Source organism: Schistocerca americana, chromosome 3, assembly GCF_021461395.2.
Source record: "Schistocerca americana isolate TAMUIC-IGC-003095 chromosome 3, iqSchAmer2.1, whole genome shotgun sequence".
Classification (NCBI taxonomy): Eukaryota; Metazoa; Arthropoda; class Insecta; order Orthoptera; family Acrididae; genus Schistocerca; species Schistocerca americana.
This window is the reverse complement of record NC_060121.1, coordinates 958,962,834-958,990,297: the sequence shown is the minus strand read 5'-3', so window position 1 is coordinate 958,990,297 and position 27,464 is coordinate 958,962,834. Positions and strand designations below refer to the sequence as shown.

General features: G+C 40.5%; 1 protein-coding gene across 1 annotated transcript in view; it reads right to left on the bottom strand.

Moving 5' to 3' along the window:
• Positions 1-27,464, bottom strand: part of LOC124606769 (vacuolar protein sorting-associated protein 8 homolog) — a 196,609-nt gene that overhangs the window by 78,444 nt on the left and 90,701 nt on the right. Inside the window, exons 12-13 of the mRNA XM_047138823.1 lie at positions 16,151-16,331; positions 932-1,133 (exon numbers count right to left, since the gene is read on the bottom strand). Of these exons, the coding sequence (XP_046994779.1) occupies positions 932-1,133; positions 16,151-16,331 (383 nt within the window). The remainder of the gene's footprint in view (positions 1-931; positions 1,134-16,150; positions 16,332-27,464) is intronic.

Genomic DNA, 27,464 nt, shown 5'->3' with positions numbered 1-27,464 from the left:
ATAATGCTGGACCCCATTCTGAAGTCTGCTCATTTTCTAGCTACATTGCTGGACTGTGCCCAAAATCACTTTCAGTATTATCTTCATTAGTGACTTCACCTACCGTAATAGTTCTGTACTCTTCAACATAAATGTTTTCATCGAGTAACTGTTTCCTAAACCGTTAAAAAAACCATGCCATCTATTTTAGTTGGCCTTTCCTCTGAAATGCCAAAGAAATTCACTAGTAACTTAATAACTACAGCTGGTTTCATTGTGTAACAGCCTTTTCACAAAACCTGTCACATTCACATCTGATATGTAACTACACATGAAACTGCACCAAATATTTTTTCTTATGTTCTGTAACAAATAAACTTGACTCATTCAAAAGTCAGTGATAACTACAGGTACCATTCCTTCCTGTTTCCAGCCACTATTCTCCAGACTGAATGGCTTCACTTATTAGGAGAACCATTCAAACTTGACCCTATCATTCAACAGAAAAATGTTAAATTCTGGATTATTCAAAATCTTCTGAAGTAATGTTTCACAAGGAAACAAATGTGTCTCTTTCTTCCATTCACGTAACTCTGGGTATGGGTGTCTCCTTAAAAATCAGTCTAGTTTCTACTGAACACACACTAAATGGCAACAGTGCTGCCCATTTTGATAAACTCAACTATGTGATATATTCAGCATTGCAAAGCTCAAAATGTTAAGACTGATAGCGACTTAAGAATAGAACTTTGAATACACTCCACCGCACACAAAATGAAACATAGAAGATTAGCATCAAACTTACAATCTACTATAAAGTTATTAGAGATGAAGCACAAGCTCTTGTTGGACAAGGACATAAAACAGAACATATAATCGAAATATGGCATACATAACAGTATGCGTGTATTTAAGGTATACAAAGACATTGTCTATATGTGATGTGACTGACCTGAGGTAAGGATATGGCGGCTCAGAGTCAGGAGCATCTTTACTGTGTAGGCAGGTGAGGCACTTGAAGACTTCATGCTTCACACTGGCAACCATATCTGAAGGTATGTATCCCACTGGATATGCACGCCCAGCTAAGCAACAGCTGATGTACACCAGAAGCTTGTTGCCCAGAGCTATCTGCTGGTCTGTAAGTTGCTTTCCTGACATGAAAAAGAAAGAAGGTAATGCATACACTGTGGGTGTGTTGGCATATTTGGATGTATTCAATAAAAACTGTAGGATATTTCTGTCAGCAGAGAGGAAAACAACAATGTTCATTAACAGTACTGAACGAAGAAAACTACACCCTCTAATTTGTCGGCAGAGTTCAGTCTTGCCCTGTGTCTTTATTTCTGAGGCTAAATGTGTAACTCCTCCCAAAATTGAGTGACTAAGTGGCATAAGGGTTGGTTTTAAATAGTACAGAGTTTTATTATATTCTAGATTTTACAAACTTTTTAAGTTTTATAAAATATTTTTATGGAACAGCATTGTAAAACTCTACAAGAATTTCGCCTGCAAATACTTTATAAATGTTCATTTGCAGAAAAAACTTAAAACTTCACAAAAATTTTTCAACAACTACTTCAAAATTATGACAAAAGATTGAATCTGAACACACACATTTTATGTACTTCTTTTTAATATATAACATATAAATTAATATGTAATATACAGGGTGTTACAAAAAGATACGACCAAACTTTCAGGAAACATTCCTCACACACAAATAAAGAAAAGATGTTATGCGGACATCTGTCCGGAATTGCTTAATTTCCCTGTTAGAGCTCATTTTAGTTTCGTCAGTATGTACTGTATTTCCTCGATTCACCGCCAGTTGGCCCAATTGAAGGAAGGTAATGTTGACTTCGGTGCTTGTGTTGACATACGACTTATTGCTCTACAGTACTAGCATCAAGCACATCAGTACGTAGCATCAACAGGTTAGTGTTCATCACGAACGTGGTTTTGCAGTCAGTGCAATGTCTACAAATGCGGAGTTGGCAGATACCGATTTGATGTATGGATTAGCACGGGGCAATAGCCGTGGCGCGGTACGTTTGTATCGAGACACGATTTCCAGAACGAAGGTCTTAGGGAGCACGGAACATTCCAGCCTATGACTCGCGACTGGGGAAGACCTAGAAAGACGAGGACACCTGCAATGGACAAGGCAATTCCTTGTGCAGTTGACGATAACCTTAATGTCAGCGTCAGAGAAGTTGCTGCTGTATAAGGTAACGTTGACCACGTCACTGTATGGAGAGTGCTACGGGAGAACCAGTTGTTTCCGTACCATGTACAGCACGTGCAGGCACTATCAGCAGCTGATTGGCCTCCATGGGTACACTTCCGCGAATGGTTCATCCAACAATGTGTGAATCCTCATTTCAGTGCAAATGTTCTCTTTACGGATGAGGCTTCATTCAAACGTGATCAAATTGTAAATTTTCACAATCAACATGTGTGGGCTGACGAGAATCCGCACGCAATTGTGCAATCACGTCATCAACACAGATTTTCTGTGAACGTTTCGGCAGGCATTGTTGGTGATGTCTTGATTGGGCCCCATGTACTTCCACCTACTCTCAATGGAGCACATTATCATGATTTCATACGGGATACTCTACCTGTGCTGCTAGAACATGTGCCTTTACAAGTACGACACAACAGGTGGTTCATGCATGATGGAGCTCCTGCACATTTCAGTCGAAGTGTTCGTATGCATCTCAACAACAGATTCGGTGACCGATGGATTGGTAGAGGCGGACCAATTCCATGGCCTTCACGCTCTCCTGACCTCAACCCTCTAGACTTTAATTTATGGGGGCATTTGAAAGCTCTTGTCTACGCAACCCCGGTACCAAATGTAGAGACTCTTCGTGCTCCTATTGTAGACGGCTGTGATACAATACGCCATTCTCCAGGGCTGTGTCAGCGCATCAGGGATTCCATGCGACGGAGGGTGGATGCATGTATCCTCGCTAACGAGGACATTTTGAACATTTCCTGTAACAAAGTGTTTGAAGTCATGCTGGTACGTTCTGTTGCTGTGTGTTTCCATTCCATGATTAATGTGATTTGAAGAGAAGTAATAAAATGAGCCCTAACATGGAAAGTAAGCGATTCCGGACACATGTCCACATAACATATTTTCTTTCTTTGTGTGTGAGGAAAGTTTCCAGAAAGTTTGGCCGTACATTTTGTAACACCCTGCATATAAAGGGGAAATGTGTTTACCAGAAACAATAAACTAGGCTCAAGGTCACAGAGAGGGGGGGAAGAGGAGGTGGACAAAGTGGTGGGAGGAATTGGAAATAGAAAGCAGGAAGGACATGGACAGAGGGGGCAGGAGGAAAAGGAGAGGGAGCGGGGAGGGGGGGGGGGGATGAGGACATGGACAGAGAAAGGAGGGGCATACATGTAAGAAATTTGTGCTTTGTTTTCTTTCTTTTCTACTTAACGAGGCTGAGCCACAGCAATGTGTGGCTGGGAACAGCTAGCGGTAAATATAAAAGTGCCTTCACTCTTTGCTTTAAGGTTTCTGTAGAACATCTGGTATAAATTATGCAACATTACTATATTTTAATTTCTTAACGTGCCACAAGGGTATTTTCCTGAAAGGTTACATTAAGCTGCATGAAGCAGTTACTTTTTTCCAACAATTTTTTTTGTTGGAACTAACTGTTCAAAGAAAATTTTGCACACACTACACATTCATGGCTTGTAAAATTATCATATCTAATTTCTTTTACGCTTATGGATATAATAGAGGGAAACATTCCACGTGGGAAAAACATATCTAAAAACAAAGATGATGTGACTTACCAAACGAAAGTGCTGGCAGGTCGATAGACACACAAACAAACACAAACATACACACAAAATTCAAGCTATCGCAACCAACGGTTGCTTCGTCAGGAAAGAGGGAAGGAGAGGAAAAGACAAAAGGATGCGGGTTTTAAGGGAGAGGGTAAGGAGTCATTCCAATCCCGGGAGCGGAAAGACTTACCTTAGGGGGAGAAAAGGACAGGTATACACACACACACACACACACACACACACACACACACACACCCATATCCAACCGCACATACACAGACACAAGCAGACATTTGTAAAGGCCATCCATATATGTGTGTGTGTGTGTGTGTGTGTGTGTGTGTGTGTGTGTGTGCGCCCGCGAGTGTATACCCGTCCTTTTTTCCCCCTAAGGTAAGTCTTTCCGCTCCCGGGATTGGAATGACTCCTTACCCTCTCCCTTAAAACCCACATTCTTTCGTCTTTTCCTCTCCTTCCCTCTTTCCTGACGAAGCAACCGTTGGTTGCGAAAGCTTGAATTTTGTGTGTATGTTTGTGTGTCTATCGACCTGCCAGTGCTTTCGTTTGGTAAGTCACACCATCTTTGTTTTTAGATATATTCTTTTACGCTTAGCTACAGAAATTCTTTCCAACATTTTACTCAGATTAGTAAAAAACTTATTTTGGTCCTTCTTTATGAATTCAGCCTGTTGTCCCATTTAGTTAAATACTCACACCGCCTTTCTATTACAGCAAAATTTATTTTGTGTGGAATGGAGGTAGCTCATTCTTCATTGTAGGACCACAAATCCAAATTCTGGATGCCACAGACGTTTTGTGCAAGCATTGTCCACTAACAAACTGCTTAAATCCAGAGAAGAATGTGAAGCTTTGTGGTATCTTACAGATACCCACTGCCAGAAATGACTGCACCCATACATCACTGCAAGGCACGCAACATAATACAGCAAAAACAATGATGTATGATGGTGGCAGGAAATTCGAATGCCTGCCACTGGAGGGCCAACACGCAGCCAGTGTGGACCACAATGATTAGCCTCTTTTACAAGTAATGTCACAGAATCTGTAGCGAAACACGCTCTTTCTGGGCCATCACAGACACTGAGCCATTGTGGCCACAGAGGTCTGCTGAAGAATAATTTTGGGTGTTCTGTCCATGAATCCTAAGGAGATCCAGACCCTGGCCACTTGAGAAGGCAGCTTGGAGGTGAAAAGGCAACAAAGCACAGCACTACAGGGAGAGATGTTGAATTGAGCATAATTTTCTAAATAACCATAGGTCAGAAGTAAACTGTTGCAGAGTTATGGCCATAAAAAGATGACCATCAGTGATGAGTGTGTGTACCTTTGTCCATTAAGAGATAATGACTGGGTTTGTGTATAAGTGTGGTTCTGTCCAAGTTGCTGCTTTGTTATGCTTACTATCTTAATAAATTAATAACATTATGGTGCACTTACAGTAGCTAATTTTACTGTCAAGCTTTACCCAGTGACGATCACAGGAATTTTGCATCTTATGTAAAGAGTCACGAATAGGAATTCAAAGTTTGTTTAGCCTTGACTGTTCAGCTGAAAATATTATTTTCAGTGGATTTATTTAGTAACTGCAGTCTTTCACGTAACAAGTATTAGCTGGGGCAAATTATTTTAAGTGCACGGACTTCCATGTGTTCATCACAGATGGCTGTCGTCTTATGGCCACACAAGGGTGCATTTCCGACTCATCTAAAAAATTTTGCACAATTTGATGTTATCTAGCCTGTGCTGATCTTACTACCAGGTTGTTTTTCTCCACTCTATATATACAAGAGAGCACAGACCATTTAATTATGGAATTACATTATACTACATCCTCATCTTGTTTAGCAGAACACATGTACAATCAATTACAAATTGTAATAACAGATGCAACATGATCAATTGTAGTACCTTGACAGCAGGTCATAAGTCAATGCCAGCAAACAAATAAAACAAAAAGGGAGGTACATGCTGGCACAAGAAAGTTCTGTTTGATTCCCTCAAACTATCAGCATACAGTAACGTACAGTTATCGCCCCTATTTTTACCATGAAATTCATATTTTGGCCAACAAAACAATCTTTATAAAATATTCATATTTTTTCTTTCTTTTAACTTGCTCAAGAACCAAGGGTACCACTTCCACCAGACAGCTGCTTTTCATCAGTATTTATATTAGTTTGAACACCTTGTATATCAAATACAGTGCAGCTACTGTCAAAATAATGAAATCTGCGTTTCCTGGTGCTACAGTGGTGGTATGTGGTCTGGGTTGTGTTACTTCCATTCAACCTTGCAAACATTGGAATCACATGCTATCAAACACACTTCCCATGCATCAAAGTAAATTACAGTGTATACGTGATATTCTGTAGACTGAGCAAGGATACAAGATATGTACTTAGCTCATTTCCAATAACAGGCTGGCTCTGATAGTTTAGCATGGGTTAGAATTCTCTGCTGAGGGAGGATGTTGGGCAGCTGAAGAAGGTCTGATGAAGGTTACAATGACTTCTTTACTGAGGCTTGATTACAATCACTAGTGGTTGGCATGGACAATATAAGGCGATGGTCGCCAGCTGCTGACTGTGCGTCCCCTGTTGAATGTCTGGTGCTGCATCACTACATTCACCCGTTTCTGGCTGTAAATGAGTGTGGCTGGTGGCAGTGACCACAGTGATGTCAGGCTGCATCACACTCCCGGGCTTGGAGTGTAGTAGTGGAGGCAGAGATGGCTGGATTTTGGCATGGTACTCTAGGGATGGTGCCGGAACATGGAGCTGCCTCTGGTGCCAAGGTGCGTAGGTGATGAGCAGCAGTTTGTGTGTCAGCTGAGGCTGAGGCAGAGCCATCCGAGTCAGTGGTACGGCACGGAGTAGCACAGGCTTCATGTCACATCACTGCCCAGCTGTCCAGATCATGGGATGGTTCAAGCGTTCTTAAATACTGCTTCTCCGTGCTGATTTCTGTTGTTTAATGCAGTTGTGTGTCACGATGAACTGTCAGGAATGTGTTCGTGACCTTCTGGCTGTCGTAACTAGGTTGCAACAGTCTTGCAGGCTGCGCCAGAAGTTGGCAGCAAGTGTCATCTGTCGACAACACAGTGTTGCAAAGTTGCTGACATGCAACACCTTCACCGGCTGCAGCTTGCTTAGCATTGCCCTGGTTTTGTAAGGACTCCATTTAGACTCACTTATAACTTTATCCCTTTACATTCCTCCCTGCCCACAGAGAAAACTAGCTTTTGAATTTTACTGAAATGGAACCCCAGTTATTTACACTTCAGATTTGCTCCTCCAATCATGGAATCACATTGTACACTATTTGCTTGACTTTACTAGCACTTATCTCTACACAGAGGTCTTTGTCCATGTTGCACTTTGCCACTCGTGACGTCGTCTGTTGTTGGTGCCATTGTGACAAGTTTGAATTCACAGGTTGAAGATTAGAAGGGATGGGATTTGGATTATTTTCCACTTGAGTTGGTAGCATAAAATTCCAGTTATTGTGAAAATTACACAGGCAGCTGAGGTTGAGGATTCTACAACTACCAGTCAATGCTGATGTTCATTGCAACACTTCTTTACAGTTGTTCCACTGAAACATTGCCATGCTGTGTGAACATTTGATACGAGTTATTTAGGAATGTAAGGTTTCCTGTGGGTAAAATCTCTTAAGAGTAGATTCAGAATGGAACTGTCTGACATTAATTGCCCTTCTTCTTACATAAATAAGCTGAGTACAAACAAAATCTCTCCCCATAAAGCTAAAAGTCTACAACTAATACATGAATCCATACACACTCATCCCCAGCGACCATCTACCTTCTGTTCAAGCCTGTTGAGAACAAACAACTACATCATAAAGTAGAATGTGCACTCTTCACAAATGTAATTAACTTATTTACTGCACATGTCAGTGTTTTCCCTGTCAACCCAAGAGCAAAACTAAGCTGCCATTAGTAATACTGCAAGTATAGTTTCATCTAAAGTTCTTTCAATCTAGAACTTACACCAAATGTTTGATTTATGTTCAATTGCATAATCCTCTTTCACAAAAATAACATCATCTTCAATCCAGCCTTTGCTAAAATACACATATAACCACACAGCACCTAACTTGAATAATTCATAATAAAACACACGAATTTCATAAATGCAATGCGTTCACAGTTATCCCACTATTCTCTAATTACCTTATTATCCCCACTCGTAGCCTAAATGCATAGTGACATGACATGATGGTTACAGAACTGTCTTGCTTTCCTTGCCTAATCTTTTGCTTTTTTTCCCGTTTTCCCCAGGTTCTTCCTCCCCTCTTTTGAAGACACTGCTGATATGGGGCAGCACCTCTACAGTTCCCTTAAAAGGATGAATCTGATTGTCGTGGACTATCGTGGAGCAAGTTGGGAGTTTTACCTTAATGTTAACATGTGATGTCATTTCTATAACCTGAAAGGGGCCTTAATAAAATGTCACAAACTTCCTAGTTTTTCCTTTTGGTACATATGGGTTGGTCAACATACTTGATTGATGTATGTGATACTTAGGTAAAACTGCTTTCTTCTTATGTGTCCTGTCTTGTGGTTCCAAGGATTTTGTCTTCACCTTTTTGACTTGTTGCCAAATGGTTTTTAGCCATTTGGAGAAATTTTTCACTGGCGAACTATCCCTTTCTGGTGGAGGCTTAAAAAACTCAGAAGAAGATGGCATATTCTGACCAAAAACAATCTCATAGTGCAACAAACCTATGTTCTCATGGGTTTTTGAATTGTATACTACCGTGAGGTATGCAATTAAAACATTCCAGTTGTCAAGCTGTGAGTTAACTTAGTAACTTAACATCTTCACAATTGTCCGATAAACCTTTTCTGTTTGACCATTTACATGTGGATGTAATGCACTAATCTGAAGTTTCTTAATGTGCAGTAACTGGCATAACTGCTTCTTAAAACTGCACATAAAGTTTGTTTCTTACTGTTCCAGGTGTTCCAAACTTGAGCATCCACTGGTTTACCACTGCATGTGCTACTGTTTCAGCCTGCTGATACGGTATGGCTGTCATAGAAATGAAACATGAAAAAATGATTGATTATTGTCGAAACATACAGGTTTACTGCTAGTTTTTTTTGCAAAAGGTCCTAGGTCATCCAACCCAAGCATTTGAAATGGTTTATGTACCTCAGGTAGCCTTTGTAACATAAGTTTTGATAACTGAGCTCTGCCCATGGCACACGTGGTATACAGTTCCTTAAGTAACGATCTACATCATGTCTGCATGTTATCCACCAGTAATTTTGTGCTACTCTCCATTCTGTCACTCTACAAACAGCATTTTCTCCCAAAATCAAATCACGAGCTTGCCTCAACACTGTTTCATAGACACTCTGGGACTATGATGTGTAGCCTGCATTTCATCTTTCTGTACAATACGCCATCCTCCATGTTGAACTATGGCTGCCTGGTGAACTGCTGGGCTATCTGGACCACTGTTTTGTGCTTTGATCCATCCATATTCATATGTACTAGCACATTTCACAGTGCGTACTTTGCAGCTTAGATCGTCTGCATTTGCGTGTAACCTTCCTGAAGGATGCACTACTTCAAAATCAAACTCACTGAGACACAATGCCCATCTAGTTACGTTACTACTTGGATCTTTATGTCTTGGTAACCATTTGACAGCTGCAAGGTCAGTTATTACTTTGAAAGTACATTCATATAAATGACATCTGAAGTAAATTATTCAGAATATTAATGTCAGAATTTATTTCCAGTTGTTGAATAGTTCCTTTCTTCTCAGTTAAGCTGCCTAGAAACATATACTGCATATTCTACAATTTTTTCCATCTGAGCTATTGATATTCATAGAAGTGGTTCTTTTGACTCCAAAGGTCTCTTTAATTTTCCTGTGGGCAGTATCTGTCTAACTCCTAGTGATATATGCCTCTACATCCTTAAATTTGTCCTCTAGCCATCCCTGCTTAGCCATTTTGCACTTCCCATCCATCTCATTTTTGATATGTTTGTATTCTGTTTTGCCTGCTTCATTTACTGCACTTTTTGAATTTTCTCCTTTCATCAATTAAATTCAATATCTCTTCTGTTACCCAAGGATTTCTACGAGCCCTCATCTTTTTACCTACCTGATCCTCTGTTGCCTTCACTATTTCATCTGTCAAAGCTACCCATTCTTCTTCTATTGTATTTCTTTCACCCGTTCTTGTCAATCGTTCCCTAATGCTCTCTCTGAAACACTCTACAACCTCTAGTTCTTTCAGTTTGTCCCAGTCCCATCTCCTTAAATTCCTACTTTTTTGCAGTTTCTTCAGTTTTAGCCTACAGTTCATAACCAAGAAATTGTGGTCAGAGTCCACATCTGCCCCTGGAAATGTCTTACAATTTAAAATCTGGTTCCTAAATCTCTATCTTACCATTATATAATCTATCTGAAATATTCCAGTCTCTCCAGGCCTCTTCCACATATACAACCTTCTTTCATGATTCATAAAACCAGTGTTGGCTACGATTAAGGTATGCTCTTCACAAAACCTTCAAAGCAGCTTCCTCTTTCTTTCCTTACCCCCATTCCATATCCACCTACTACTTTTCCTTCTCTTCCTACTATTAAATTCCAGTCACTCATGACTATTAAATTTTCATCTCACCTCACTATCTGAATGATTTCTTTTCTCTCATCAAACATTTCTTCACTGTCTGCGTCATCTGCAGGCTAGCTGGCATATAAACTTTTAGTACTGTGGTAGGCATGGGCTTCATGCCTATCTGGGTTACAATAATGCATTCACTATGCTGTTCATAGTAGCTTACCCTTGCTCCTATTTTTTTATTCATTATTAAACCTACTCCTGCATTACCCCTATTTGATTTTGTATTTATAACCCTGTATTTACCTGACCAAAAGTCTTGTTCCTCCTGCCACCGAACTTCACTAATTCCCACTATATCTAACTTTAACCTATCCATTTCCCTTTTAAAATTTTCTAACCTACCTGCCCAATTAAGAGATCTGACATTCCATGCTCCGAACCACAGAATGCCAGTTTTGTTTCTCCTGATAATGACGTCCTCCTGAGTAGCCTCCGCAAGGAGATCCGAATGAGGGAATATTTTACCTCTGGAATATTTTACCCAAATGGACACCATCATCATTTAACCATACAGTAAAGCTGCATGCCCTTGGGAAAAATTACGGCTGTATTTTCCCCTTGCTTTTAGCCATTCGCAGTACCAGCACAGCAAGACCGTTTTGGTTAATGTTGCAAGGCCATATCAGTCAATCATCCAGACTGTTGCCCCTGCAACTACTGAAAAGACTGCTACCTCTCTTCAGGAACCACACATTTGTCTGGCCTTTCAACAGACACCCCTCCGTTGTGGTTGCACCTGTGGTATGGCTGTCTGTATCGCTGAGGCATGCAAGCCTCCCCACCAATGGCAAGGTCCATGGTTCATGTATGTAATCAATTTCCTAATTTATTTAGACTATTCCTAGTTAATATTTTTTGTTACAGAGCGAAATCAGTAATCGTTTTGTGACTTATGTTGTTATTACCGGGCACCAGGTCCAACCGTGACAGTTCTAGAATCATTCAAAGGGAGTCTACATTCTGTATCGCAGAAGTACCCGGATCATGCTGTATTAGTCGGAGGTGACTTCAACCTACCTAGTATAGACAGGGATATCTATGGATTCATTACAGGTGGTACAGACAAGCCGTCGTGTGAATTACTTTTGAACACATTATCCGAAAACTGTCTTGAGCAGCTAAATCAACAGCCAACGCGTAATGGAAATATTTTAGATCTGGTAGCCACGAACAGACCAGACCTCATCGACAGTGTCAGTCTTGAGACAGGGATTAGTGATCATGATGTCATTACGACTATGGTTACAAAATTTAAAAAGTCGGTCAAGAAGGTTAGGAGAGTATTCTTACTAGAAAGAGCAGATAAGCAGTTGTTAGCATCCCACTTAGTAAATGAATCGACTTCATTTACTTCCAGTACGATGGACATAGAAGAATTATGGGCAAATTTTAAACACATTGTAAATCATGCATTGGACAAGTATGTGCCAAAAAAATAGGTTGCAGATGGAAAAGACCCACCGTGGTTTAACAGCGCAATTCGGAGAATGCTCAGGAAGCAAAGGCAGTTGAACTCGCGGTACAAGAAAGGTTGGGAGAATGAGGACAGGCAAAAGTTAGTAGAGATGGTGTGCTGCCTATGAGCGCAGAACATAGAGGCCAACTAGCACGATGGAAAGCCGAGCTGGGTAATGTGGTCATCGGGAGGCGGGAAGGGAACTAGAGAATCAAAGGGAAGTTGCCACTATCACAGAGGTCATAATGTGGTGACTGTGTAAGGAAGGAGGAAGAGAGCTAAAGATCAATGGCAGGAAAGTGCCATACATGGCACTAAAATGAGTAGGGGAACTACCATCAAGGCGGCACAGGTCGTGACCTGCAAGAAATTGGTCAATGAGGAGCCCCTGACTAGATGAAAAAGCGCTGCCCCACAAATGGTGATGGGCATTAAAATCCCCAAGGAGGAGCAAGGGAGTGGAAAGATGCTGAAGGAGGGCGGCCATGGTACCAGATGTAGGTAGAATGTCAGTAGGGAGATAGAGATTGCACACTGTGACCACAGAGTTCAAGTGGACCCAGACGGCAACTGCTTCCAATGGGGAAAACAGTGGGATCCATGAACTAACAATATCCATATGGAGCAATGTGCAGACACTATGAGAGTCCTTACTACTCCGCGACATGCTGGTGACTCAGATGCTTCTGACTCAGCCAGGACATGAACTGCTGCCTGCCCCCTATTAAGCCTGTGGGCACTATGGGCAGCTCTGTGCTCTGCCACCATCACTGGTCCAGCCATCTCTGCCCCCTCTCCCCACCGCACCCTCCACCAACAGAAGACAGTTACTCTTCACGCCAAGGAGTGATGGCACCCCCCCCACCCGAACTGATGGTTCTTTCAATAGTTCATGCATGGTGCCCATGAGACCCCAGGCTATTGCAGCCCATGCTTATTTCCTGGGCTGCATTTTCCTCCCCATGCTCTGACCTCCACATCCACGCTCCTTCCTTGCAGCCCCCTCCTTCCTGTCTCTCTGGGTTCTTACTTATGTCGACCTGGCTGTTCTCTTGGTTTCCTGTATTCCATGTGGTTTTGTTCCCCTTACATTTTTTCTGTCACCCTTCCGTTTTGGCATTTTTGGTCCTCCTATGGGGTTTGAGCTCCACTTCTAAATTTTTTGTCTGTAGTGTGAGCCATTTGAGGAAGTGCTGCCTCCCTAGCACCTAAGGTGTGGATTTCTCTCTACCCTTCCTTCTCCCCCTTTCTTCTCTGCCATAGCCCCTCCCTCCACCCTGCTAGGTCACTAGCACATGTAGTCAGTCCTTGTGGTGGAGCTGTTACGTACCCATCTGGCTGATCCCCCTGACAACACAGGGATCCCACTACTGATACCTGAACTGTAGCCTACTCAAATATGTCCAGGAGTGGTTGCTTGTTATTCCAGAGCATCAGAACTCCTGGCGGCGGCCTCTGTGCCCGATGGCCCTTGCTGTAGCTGGGTGGTGCCAATTGGTAGAGCCCTTGATTGGAGTAGGTGGTATCAGGACAGATGCTTTGCGTACAAATTGTATCAAGCTCCAAAAATCTGTCTGTTCTTCCATGGCTGTGTCTTTGAATGGTAACTGATCATTGAATGCAATTTCTTATGACATTGCATCCTACCCTTTCCTGGCGACACTTGGATGAAATGCTGAGTCAGAAGCATCTGAGTCACCAGCATGTCGCGGAGTAGTAAGGCTCCGCATCACAACTGTTTGACAAAGACTGACTGGTTCAAGTGTCCTTAAATATCACATCTGTGTGCTGATTTCTGTTGTTTACCATGGCTAGTGTGCTGTGACAAATATTTGGAATGTGTTGGTGACCTTCTGGCAGTCATAACTAGGTTGCAACAGTCCTGCAAGCTGTATCAGATGTTGACGGCAAGTTTGTCCGTTGTCACTCTAGTGCTGTGAAGTCACTGACTCTGTAGCCCCTTCTTTGGCTGCAACTGACTTGATAGTGCCCTGGCTTCATCATGATGCTCTTCTGCTGGTTTCAAAAGTCACTTACAATTTTATCCCTTTTACAGTCTGTTGGGATCAACTCTTCCACCACTGAGCCATTCAATTGGAAAAAAGGTGAAGTGTTAGTATAAAGACAGTTACACAAATGAGACTGTAATAAAAAGATTGTAATACACATGCAGATGGTGAAATATTGATTATGATCACATACGAAAAATGTCAAATAGCATGCAGTAAACTGCAAATTATTTTTTCTGCAGATAATGGTGTTCATAGTTCTGAGAAACATAATTCTGAAGAAATTTGTCCATTAATAACAACAATAACAAGGTAACAACGAGGATGGAAAAAAAGGCAACTGAAAAGTATGAGGAATTAACATTCAAACGAGAGCTATCTGGAAACTGCAGTGCTGAATCATACTTCTGCATAAAAATTCATAGTTTCAAGGAGCTTCTAGGAAAATTAAGATCTTGTAACTGCCTCAGAGGGTATATAGCCAAAGACAGATTATGGAAATTATCTGACTCTAAAACAACTTCGAATGGACGTACTCAACTAGTAACTAAATCAAGTATGAAAATATATGCTTCAGATTAGAGTAACAACAAACATGCATGGGAGATGTTGGGTTTGCTGCACTAAGCTGTCACTCATTTATATAGTATTCTTATTTCAAGTCAGTTCTCAATTCTAGTGAGTTGATCCACATAACCAATACTGATATTTGAGCCTTCATAGAGTCATTTACACCAAGAACATATACTTTATAAGTCTGATCCATTGTTACCATTTCTGAACCAAGGCAGTGCCATCACAAAGGAACACCAATTAAGAGTTTGATAATTCAGTGTCTCTTGTAACTAAGTACATAGCCTTTTGAAACAAGCGGTGCATTTCATCATGGGTTCATTAAGTCAGTGCGAGAGTGTTTTGCTGAAGATTAATGGGAAGATGGAATAACTAATGAGGAGGCAATGAATCCAACGGATGGGGGGAATAAATTTGTGGCATAAGAAGGGATTGGTTGATAAAATAATTTTCAGCCAGGTAATAGAAGAGAGAGAGAGAGAGAGAGAGAGAGAATTGGGGAGGGGGGATTGTAGCAAGAGACCATAAGTTGGTTCAAATGGATGCAGGTTGCAGTAGTTATACAGAGATGAGGAGGCTTGTACAGGATACACTACTGTGCATAGCTGCATAAAACCAGTCTTTTGAGTGAAGATGACAAATGTATCGAATATGTTGTCCTGTTGCCCTCATGAGTTACAAAAGAAAGGAGAACACAAAAACACCAATCAATAATTAAAAAAGAAAATGGTATAATAACCAGGAAAATTTTAGTAATTGTAACATTTCCAACTGAGACAGTTTAAATCTCATTAACACAAAAAATCATGTCTCATTTTCTAAAACAATAAAACTAGGATGGAATATGTGGTTCCTGACGAGGCCTGTTTCACTTAAAATAGTTCTGCTTTGGTAAGTGCTGCTACAGTTTCAACATTTTTCTCACTCTCGGGGACAATAATTTGTGCAGTTGCATAGTATGAACTCAAATTATAAATGGTGTACCACATCTCACTTTGCAAGCATAAAGGAAACCACTAACATAATGGAAGTACAGTACTGCAATTAGGGCATGCAGCAAAATCACACTGACATGGTGCAGAACAGCCAAGAATTGCCTCATCTCTCCCACTTTTACCTGTTGCTCATTGTTACCTGTAAACAACAGAGAAAAAGAATTCTTTCCACTTTTGTCTATTTTTTCCTCAATCTTTGGGCACTGTGAACAACTCTCTTTGTAGCTGTGATAACTCTTTTGTAACAATAACTACCTGTTATGTAGATCTAGGCAGAAGGTGTAACAAAACTCATGAATCAATAAGAAATAGAGATTACAATTGAAGTTTTCTTCAGCCATCATCAACAATGGGCTTGAAATTTCTCATTTTTGCTGGTGTCATTATACCGAGCAATGACTGAACCGAAATTTTAAGAATAGCTCCCACATATTTCCAATTTAATCAAAGATTTTGCAGCTATATTTTCTAAACTGATAAAATTTTACATGACTATTCTGACACAATATAGCAAAAGCAGGCAGATCATTTGTGACTTTTTCCTTGGGAAAAAAAAGAAGAAGAAATATTACAATTGGATCGTCAGTAATTACATATACAAAACTGAAAGGAACAAATGAATAAGCTGTTTTACCTGTTGCTAGAGCAGCTTGCAGTATAGGCATAAGCTCTTGTAGTGGTGTTACATAATCCATTAGAGCTTTATTATGTATGTATATAATGCCATTATACAATCCCTGAGACCAACACAAGCCCATTACTTGATGAATATCAAGTGATGCAACGTCCATATGCACCAAACATTCTTCTAAAGTCTGTCAATAATAGAAGGGAAAATATTCAGAAGCAAATAACTTTCATCACTTCTTAAAAGCAGCATGACAACAGTAATCTACAGTATGTGGGTTCAAGCAGAATCCTCCTGACTATAGTTTAAACAGCTAAACTTTATAAAGTGACATCCACAAACTGCTCTCGCTCATGGTATAGAGCAGATTTTGGCAATGTGTCTTCTTTATCCTGCTAACATACAAATTAAAGTCTGTGGACAATGTTACCTTCACATTATATTGTGTAATACAGTTTGACTGCATTAATTTTTAATTTATTTCCGGCAATTAAAAATAAAAATACATTGTTATTAAAAAACTGTAATTCAACATCTGTTTATTAACATTTCCATTTGTTAATATATATGTGGAATTTATATGACAATAAAAAACCATAGTTGCTACTACAGAGATTTGAACCAGTAACTATACGATTAAAAAAACTTCTGTGATATGCATTGTGGCACCAGTACCTTGTTCAGCTAGAATTTATTTTTACTTGACATAGCTCAAATCTTCTCTCTTCTTGTTGTAGTATTATTCTTTCCTGTCTCAGACGTTATGTCTGGTTGAAAATGGAAAGTGACGCAGACCTTGATCAAGCGTGACTGCCTTTTAACTGTACGCTATATCTTACATTGCATTTAGGAACTTTCGGGTAATTGAACATGTATCAATAATTACAGATTTCTGTAGTTGTATATATATGTTTGGATGTAGCTGTATTGCGTTGATGTACTGGTGGATATTGTGTGGTATGACTCCTGAAGTTGATAGTATAATTGGTATAATGTCAACTTTGTACTGATGCCACATGTCCTTAACTTCCTCAGCCAGTTGGACGTATTTTTCAATTTTTTCTCCTGTTTTCTTCTGTATATTTGTTGTATTGGGTATGGATATTTCGATTAGTTGTGTTAATTTCTTCTTTTTATTGGTGAGTATGATGTCAGGTTTGTTATGTGGTGTTGTTTTATCTGTTATAATGGTTCTGTTCCAGTATAATTTGTATTCATCATTCTCCAGTACATTTTTTGGTGCATACTTGTATGTGGGAACGTGTTGTTTTATTAGTTTATGTTGTATGGCAAGTTGTTGATGTATTATTTTTGCTACATTGTCTTGTCTTCTGGGGTATTCTGTATTTGCTAGTATTGTACATCCGCTTGTGATGTGATCTACTGTTTCTATTTGTTGTTTGCAAAGCCTGCATTTATCTGTTGTGGTATTGGGATCTTTAATAATATGCTTGCTGTAATATATGGTGTTTATTGTTTGATCCTGTATTGCAATGATGAATCCTTCCATCTCACTGTATATATTGCCTTTTCTTAGCCATGTGTTGGATGCGTCTTGATCGATGTGTGGCTGTGTTAGATGACACGGGTGCTTGCCATGTAGTGTTTTCTTTTTCCAATTTACTTTCTTCGTATCCGTTGATGTTATGTGATCTAATGGGTTGTAGAAGTGGTTATGAAATTGCAATGGTGTAGCTGATGTATTTATATGAGTGACTGCTTTGTGTATTTTGCTAGTTTCTGCTCATTCTGTAAAGAATTTTCTTAAATTGTCTACCTGTCCATAATGTAGGTTTTTTATGTAGATAAATCCCCTTCCTCCTTCCTTTCTGCTTAATGTGAATCTTTCTGTTGCTGAATGTATGTGATGTATTCTATATTTGTGGCATTGTGATCGTGTAAGTGAATTGAGCGCTTCTAGGTCTGTGTTACTCCATTTCACTACTCCAAATGAGTAGGTCAATATTGGTATAGCATAAGTATTTATAGCTTTTGTCTTGTTTCTTGCTGTCAATTCTGTTTTCAGTATTTTTGTTAGTCTTTGTCTATATTTTTCTTTTAGTTCTTCTTTAATATTTGTATTATCTATTCCTATTTTTTGTCTGTATCCTAGATATTTATATGCATCTGTTTTTTCCATCGCTTCTATGCGGTTGCTGTGGTTATCCAATATGTAATCTTCTTGTATAGTGTGTTTTCCCTTAACTCTGCTATTTTTCTTACATTTGTCTGTTCCAAAAGCCATATTTATATCATTGCTGAATACTTCTGTTATCTTTATTAATTGGTTGAGTTGTTGCTGCCAGTAGTTTTAGATCATCCATGTACAGCAAATGTTTTATTTTGTGTGGGTATGTTCCAGTAATATTATATCCATAATTTGTATTATTTAGCATGTTGGATAGTGGGTTCAGAGCAAGGCAGAACCAGAAAGGACTTAATGAGTCTCCTTGGTACATTCCACACTTAATCTGTATTGGCTGTGATGTGATATTATTTGAATTTGTTTGGATATTAAGCATGGTTTTCCAATTTTTCATTACTATGTTTAGGAACTGTATTAATTTAGGATCTACTTTGTATATTTCCAATATCTGTAGTAACCATGAGTGGGGTACACTATCAAAAGCTTTTTGGTAATCAATGTATGTGTAGTGCAGTGACCTTTGTTTAGTTTTAGCTTGATATGTCACCTCTGTATCTATTATCAGTTGCTCTTTACATCCTCGTGCTCCTTTACAGCAGCCTTTTTGTTCTTCATTTATAATTTTGTTCTGTGTTGTATGTGTCATTAATTTCTGTGTTAATATTTTGTATATTGTTGGTAGGCATGTACTGGGGCGATATTTAGCTGGGTTTGCTGTGTCTGCTTGATCGTTAGGTTTCAGATAAGTTATTCCTTGTGTAAGTGTATCAGGGAATGTGTATTGGTCTGCACTGTAACTGTTAAATAATTTAGTTAGACGTGAATGTGTTGAGGTGAACTTCTTTAGCCAGAAATTTGCTATTTTATCATTTCCAGGGGCTTTCCAATTGTGCGTAGAATTAATTGCTCGTGTAACTTCATGTTGCAAAATTATCACTTTAGGCATTTGTGGTATCATCTTGTATGTGTCTGTTTCTGCTTGTATCCACCTTGCGTGTCTGTTATGTTGTACCGGGTTTGACCATATGTTGCTCCAGAAGTGTTCCATGTCTGTTATGTTTGGTGGATTGTCTATTTTAATGTGTGTGTTATCTATTGTCTGGTAACATTTATTTTGGTTTGTGTTGAATGTTTGGTTTTGTTTCCTTTTATTTTCACTTTTTTTGTATCTTCTAAGTCGTTTGGCCAATGCTTGTAGTTTCTGCTTCTTTTCATCTAACTGCTCTATCGCTTCTTGTTGTCAGATTTTACCTAACCTTTTTCGTTTTTAGTCTGATATTTCATTTATTTTAAATTGTGTTAGCTGTCCGATGTCTTTTCTCAGTTTTTCTATTCTGATCTGTAGCCTGTGTTGCCATGCTGGTTTTGTGGGTTTCTTCTGTGTCTTGGTTGGTTCTGATCTCTGCCTAGTGTGTATATTTAGTGTAGTGATTGCTCCTACATAAACCAGTAGTTGTAACTCTTCCGTAGTTGTATTTTCATTTATTTTGTTGTGTATGATTGTGTTGATAGTTGTTATTGTTGTTTCGACTTGTGAGTTATTTGGTGGTCTATGCAAGAATGGTCTAATATCTGTATTTGTTACTGTATTTTCTTCTTCTTCTTCTGACTGCACATTATTTTGTTCCAGTATTTGTTGTACTTGTTGTTTGATGTTTTCTAATTCTGACTGGGGTATCCTGTTATTTTTGATTACTACACGAATCTGATCCGCAAGTCGTTGTTCTGTTAAAAATTTTAATTCTGGGTATCTGGTAATAAATGTTGTGTATACTTGTGATCTGTATCCAGTTGTGTTGGTTCCTAAGTTTGTTGCTTGGTAATAACAGAACATGAGGTGTCTGTTAACTTCATCTGACCATCTCATCCTCTGGCTTTGTTTTCCTTCTAGAGTGGTTGCAGGAAGCATGTCCTGCAAAACACCTCTATTCGGATTTAAATCATTTTCCATGTGGCTAGCAGTGTCGTTACCATTGTGGACGGGCATAGGGTTCAAGCGTCGCCCCCGACCATGACAGCGCTTGTCCGAGGCTTCATTAGTTCTATCCTGAACCAACTAATCACACTAAAAGGGGGGTTAGCCCTATTAGTGGTTTGTTCTTTTCGTTGCCTTTTACGACTGGCAGAACTAACCGAAGGCCTATTCTTTTCCCAAGCCTCCAAGGGAGTATTATTACTATTATTATTATTATTATTATTTACAATTACACCATATTGCTTTTAGAAACTGATGTCCAGACAGTGACTTTAAAATCCTGTAACTATGAAGCAAATCTAAGAGGGCCAATTTATAAGGTTACACCTTACAGCGATTAGGGCAGCAATTTTCAAAATTCAGACTAAAAAAAGTTGGTGACTTGAGTGAACGAAATAGATAAGAATGGATGCCAGGTAGTTCGATTTTCCTATAATCCTTTCAAGGGATTACCAGATGCGTTTCAGAAGCGGACAGGTGAACAACGTAGAAGGAACTGTATTGATAAATTCATTTTTTTAACAGGTAATACAGGATTAAAAACACACACACACACACACACACACACACACATACACAGAGAGAGAGAGAGAGAGAGAGAGAGAGAGAGAGAGAGAGAGAGAGAGAGAGAGAGAGAGGCAGGCTTAAATAATACCATTGATAAACAGTGTTTGTAGAAGCTACAGTGGAAAATAAGGCCCAAGTACATCAAAAAATGAGTTCCAGTGTATTGAGAATTCTTGTGTTAATTTTAACATATATTATTATTATATCCGTATATTAAAATTGAACAAGAATGGGCAGACACAATGAATGAAAGGAACTACAACTGAATTAAGAATGGTGGAGCTGGAATGAGGAACGAGCGACCACCCAAAAAAGGAACAAGATCAAGGAGGGAATAATGAACGGTGGAACTGGAACAAGACTGGCCAAATAAAACCAATGTGTGAACAATAAACAGAGGTACTGGAACGACACCAGCCAAATGAGATTGAGGTGGGAACAAGCAAGACCAATCTGAAAAGAATGGTGAGCAACTTTTCCTTAGAAGTCATTCCTCGGTCCTTTCATTCAGTTTCTTGAACTTTGGACCCATCCTTTTAAGAACAATCCACCTCTAGAGTAGACAGTACTTTCTTAATTGACTGCTTTTACAGCTTACAGATGTTTCTTTTACTGATGTATGCACCACTTCTGCACTATCTGTGCTCAAATATTGTTAATAATTTTGTGTCAAAGGTGAAAGTATGTTATGACAGGCTTATCCTTAGTGCAGCCCGAGGTTTAGATAATACTGCAAGGTGACAATTTTGTTTTGAGATGATGAAGCCAAAGAGTGTGAATATAATGTGGTCACAGACTGATCCATATTGTAGTTGGGTGTCTATGTTAATGTGAAAGCTGACAGCTTCAATTTTCATTACTTTCTCTTTATTTTCATCCAGAATCTCACTGTATCTATACCAATGACAAAAATGCTTAAACATGGTAAAAGTACAAAATGAAAACTCAGGATTCAATAATTTATTATGTATCTGTACGTATCTGCCCCAGTAAACAAAGTGTTTCTCTTCAAAAATACAGTTTGATCACATCCCAGCATCTACTATCTCACGATAACTGTTACATTAAATACGTAACATTTCCCCTGCTGTTAAAGGAAAAACATTATTACAAAACTGACTATACAAATCAGCTATTCTGCTGACACAACTTCCCACAACTGCTTATGACAGGTGTTAGCAACATGTAATTTGGCGTAAAGATGACAAATTCAGTTGCAGATAGGTAGAACAAAAGGACTGTTACAGACTGAGCTTTCAGCCAAAGCCTTCTTCAGGAAAGAAAATACACACATATTCACATAAGTAGGCACACCTCACACACAAATGTTCACTATCTATGGTCGCTTCAGGCAGAATGCAACTCTTGTGTTTAACAAAGGGGATGGGAGGATGAGGTGGTTTGGTTTGTGGGGCGCTCAACTGCGCAGTTATCAGAGCCCGTACAAATTCCCAACCTTTGCTCAGTTCAGTCTCGCCACTTTCATGAATGATGATGAAATATGAGGACAATACAAACGCCCAGTCATCTCGAGGCAGGTGAAAATCCCTGACCCCACTGGTAATCTACCCGGGGAACCCGTGCTCGGGAAGCGAGAACGCGACCGCAAGACCACGAGCTGCGGACAAAGTGCGGGTGGGGAAAACAGGGTACGGGTGAGGGGAGAGAGGAGTGCTGTATGAAGAGTGTGCAGGGACCAGATGTACAGCAGCAGGACAAGGCTGGCAGGTGCAGCATCGGGAGAGACAGGTGGGGGGAGGGGAGGAATGGAGAGGTGCAGAGGGGGAAAAGATCAGTGGGTGGGTTGGCAGTGTGTGAGGTGAGCGGACGTCAATTGGGAGGAGGTGAGCGGACAGAGGAGACAAAAACTATTGGATGGAGGGTACGGAGACAGTAGGTTATTGTAGGTTGAGGCTGGGATAATTTTGAGAGTGGAGAATGCGTTGTTTGTGCAGTTCAGAAAAGCTGGTCATGGTGGCCCAGATTATGAAGCAGTCATTTAAATCAAGCACATTATATTCAGCAGGATGTTGTGCCATAGGGTGCCCCACTTTGCTTTTCGCCACAGTTTGGCAGTGGTCATTCATCCTGGTGGACAGCTTGTTGGTAGTCACACCAATCTAAAAAGCTGTACAATGATTGTAACAGAGCTAGTATGTTACATGGCTGCTTCCACAGGTGGTCCTACCTCCACAGAAGGGTAAATTGAAATAACAATTCTAAAACAATACAATGGAAAATTTGAAATGGAATAATGACAATATTATGAAAACAATAGATTGCTACTCGCCATATAGTGGAGACGCAGAGCGGCGGACAGGCGCAACAAAAAGACTGCTACACAAGTAAGCTTTCAGTCATAAGGCCTCTTTTGAACTAGACAAAACACACACACACACACACACGACCACTGTGTCTGGCTGCCAAATCCAGACTGCGAGCTACAGTGCATGAAGTGAGAAGCAATGTTTGGTGGGTGTAAGGAGGAGGCTGGAATGGGCAGGGGGAGGGATAGCAGGGTATGGGTAGGGGAAGGGGACAGCAGAGTGCTGCTAGTGTGACATACAGGAATGAAGTGGGGAGAGGGCAGTGCAGCTAGATGCAGTCGGGTGAAGGGGCGGGTTAGATGGGGGGAGGGGGGGGGGGGGTTAGGTGTAAGAAAGGGGGGAAGGGGCAGAGCGGAAAAGGAGAGAAGTAAAAAGACTGTGGGTGCACTGATGAAACAGTAGGCTGTGTAGTGCTGGAGTGGGAAAAGGGAAGGGGATAGGTGGGTGAAGGACAGTGATTAATGAAGGTTGAGGCCAGGAGGGTTACGGGAATGTAGAATATGGTATATTACAGAGAGAGTTACCACATCTGCAATTCAGAAAAACTGGTCTTGGTAGGAAGGATTCAGATGGCACAGGCTGTGAAGCAGTCACTGAAATTCGGAACACTATATTAAGCAGTGTGCTCAGCATCTGGGTGGTCCAGCTGTTTCTTGGCCACAGTTCGGCGGTGGCCTTTCATGCAGACAGACAGCTTGTTATTTGTCACGCTCACGTAGAACACAGCACAGTGGTTGGAGCTTCGCTTGTAGATCATATGACTGGTTTCACACGTAGCCCTGCCTATGATGGGGTAGGTGATGCTTGTGGCTGGACTAGAGCAGATGTGCCTGGACTGGAGTATATGTATGGGACAGGTCATGCATCTAGATCTATTTCAGAGGCATGAGCCATAAGGCAAGGGGTTGGGAGCAAGGGTTCTGTAAGGATGGCGAGGATACTGTGTAGGTTCAGTGGGCAGCACAATACCACTGTGGGAGGGGAAGGAAGAATAGTGGGTAGGACATTCCTCATTTCAGGGCACAACAAGAGGTAGTCGAAACACTGGCGTAGAATGTGATTCAGTTGCTCCAGTCCTGTGTGGTACTGAAACATGAGGGGAAGCACCCTGTGGCCCGGCGGTGGGACTTTGGGAGGTGATGGGTGAATAGAGAGAATGCGTGGGACATCTGTTTCTGTACAAGGTTAGGTGGGTTATTATGGTCTGTGAAGGCCTCAGTGAGACCCTTTGTATATTTTGAAAGGGACTGTTTGCCACTGCGGAACTGATGGCCATGGGTGGCTAGGATAGGCTGTATGGATGTGACTTCTTGGTATGGAATGGGTGGCACCTGTCGAAGTAGAGGTATTGCTACCCACCAACCACCAGCAGTCTTCACTTCAATGACTGCTTCATAGCCTGTGCTATCTTGATCCTTCCTACCAATACCACCTTTTCTGAATTGTGCAGGTGAGAATTCTCCCTGCAATATATCCTACATTCCTGTAACTGTCCCGATCTGAACTTGCAATACTCACTGTCCTTTACCCACTTATCACTTTCCTTGGTCCCCAGCCTTCTATTCCACTACCACACCCACTTTTTACTTCTATCCTTTTCTTTCTGCCCCCCCCCCTCCCCCACTGCCTACCATCTAACCTCACAACTGCACTTAGCTGCACTGTCCTCTTACCACCACATCTCTCTACGCTCTCACAAGCAGCACTTAATTGTCCCCTTCTCCTTATGTGATCCTGCTATATCTGCCTCTCACCACTCACCATCCTAGCCTAGCCTCTCCCTTGCCCACACCACCCAGATTGCTTCTTCCATCATGTGCTGTAGCTTGCAGTCTGGCCTCAGCAGCCAGAGACAGTGGTCGTGGTCATGTGTGTGAATTGCATTTGCGTGAATATGTGTGTGTGTGTTTTGTCTAATTCAGAAAAAAGCCTTTTGTGATTCATCATCTCAACTATAGCAGCAATCTATCCTTTTCATATTATTTGCATTGATCCTACAATTGTGAATTTTAACTGAACACACAAATCAGAAGACAAAATGGCTGTGAAAGTACTATTAGTCTATGGAAAATTGTAATGTAATACTAACCTGTTGTTATAAATTAAGAGAGAATGGAAAAGAAATTACAGACACTGAGGATCAGTGAAGAAGCTTAGGGTAGTGGTGGAAGTGGGATTGGTGGTGGTGGTGGTGGTGGTTGTAGTAGTAGTAACAGAGACAGAATATTAAAACACACATGAGCAACATAAAATTATATTGGTTCCAAATTATCCAGCTTGTACACAGACAGAAAGAAAGCACATAGCATAACCAAATCTTAACAAACATACATTTTTCTTTTTTACTAGGGTTAGCCCTCTTACTAGCACAAGGTCTGCTTTTGTCTTGCATCTAGCAGTGGCTTGCTTCTGTGATCATTTGCTGTTCCTATCACTATAATTTCACTAGCCTATAGCAGACAATACATTTGTGTATGCTGTGTGTATGAACAATTTAAACTTTTTCTTTTTTCAGTTTATTTTGACCGTTCGTATGTTGGGACTTAGAATTCTGCTTTCTTGTTTTCAGCTGATACCAGTCAAGACTTCTGGCAAATGTGTACTGATGTCTAAAACTGCTTGCTTTTGCTACTGAACAGCATCACATTTTAATCTTTCTATTTTTAATTTTCATGAAAACTGGTATCAACTGCCCAGAAAAACATCCTCATGAGTTTTTTTAATAAATCAGAAAACTCACTCGATGCTCTTTTGATAGTGTAAACTCAATAGGCACAGCATTTTGTACAAACAAGGGAAGAGTAAAGTAAACCTCCATTCACAGGACAGTTCAATAGAGGCATGTGTCTTCAATTATAAACAGGACAATGTGGCTTCTGTAAAATGTTCAGTGTCAATTGTCACTCTACAGCAAGAAGGGCTATCAGCACTGGAAGCTGCCCGTTGAATCCAGTACACCGCAGTGATATCACCGGAACATTCATCCTTTTGAGAGAGACAGGGAAGACATGCTTAGTAATGGTTGCCCATAATCAACAACAACAGCTGATGGCCATTTCCTACAAACCATGGCTTCTAGGTATCCCAAGGAAAATGCAAAAGAACCATGCTTCCCTTTTTAGAGATAATGGCGACAAACAAATTGATAGACACAATTTATGTACTACATAAATGTCTCAACATGGTCAATTTGGTATTTAGATGTCCATTATTAAGAACAGCACAAATCCTCCAGCACCATGGAAGTTAATTTGAATCAATGGTGTCCGTTTCACTTCCTCGATGAGTGTCGATTTCTATGACACCTGGTGATTGTCATGGATGAGTGTGGAAGTGACCAGGTACAGTGTGCGTCACAAGCGTACAGTCTCATGGATTCAGAAGGCAAAACATAGGCCAGTCATGTTTTGGACAGGTATTGTGTACAGATGCTGGATGCCTCTCATCACTATCAAGGATAATATGAGAGCTTCACTATCAAGGATAATTTGAGGGCTGGGATAGGATCCTGCACTCTACTATGCAGCTCTACTGCCAGAATTCTACTGGTGAGTTAGTCTCAGGACAGTAGTGCACAAGTACACCATACCCATCTATTAAACACCCTCCCTTCAGGAGGCAGGAATCAACTGCATCAACCCTCACACATTGGGCCACCACTGACAGGTGAAATAGGTTTGAGCAGAAACATCTTTATCACATTGTGCCAAGTAGAATCCACATGTTTTCACGAAGAAGGGGTTGGAGCAATAATGTACTGAATGTTAACCAGCAGCAGATTTTGAAAGCTGTGAGAAGAGGTACACTTTCATTTTGGTTAGCATTTTATTTCACAGTAAAGTTATCTTTTTTGTTCAATGGGATTAGCTCTTTCACTCTCAGCTTACTATGAATAGAACCCCACGTTTTCACCTATACCGAGGCACCAAAGAAAAAGGTATAGGCATGCATATTCAAAAACAGAGATATGTAAACAGGCAGAATATGGCACTGCAGTCAGCAACACTTACATAAGACAACAAGTGTCTGGTGCACTTGTTAGATCAGTTACTGCTGCTACAATGGCAGGTTATCACGATTTAAGTGAGTTTGAATATGGCGTTATACTCTGCACACGAGTGATGGGACACAGCATCTCTGAGGTAACGACGAAGTGGTGATTTTCCCATACAACCATTTCACGAGTGTACCGTGAATATCAGGAATCTGGTAAAACATCAAATCCCCAACACTGCAGTGGCCAGGAAAAGATCCTGCAAGAATGGGAACAATGACGACTGAAGAGAATTTTTCAACATAACAGAA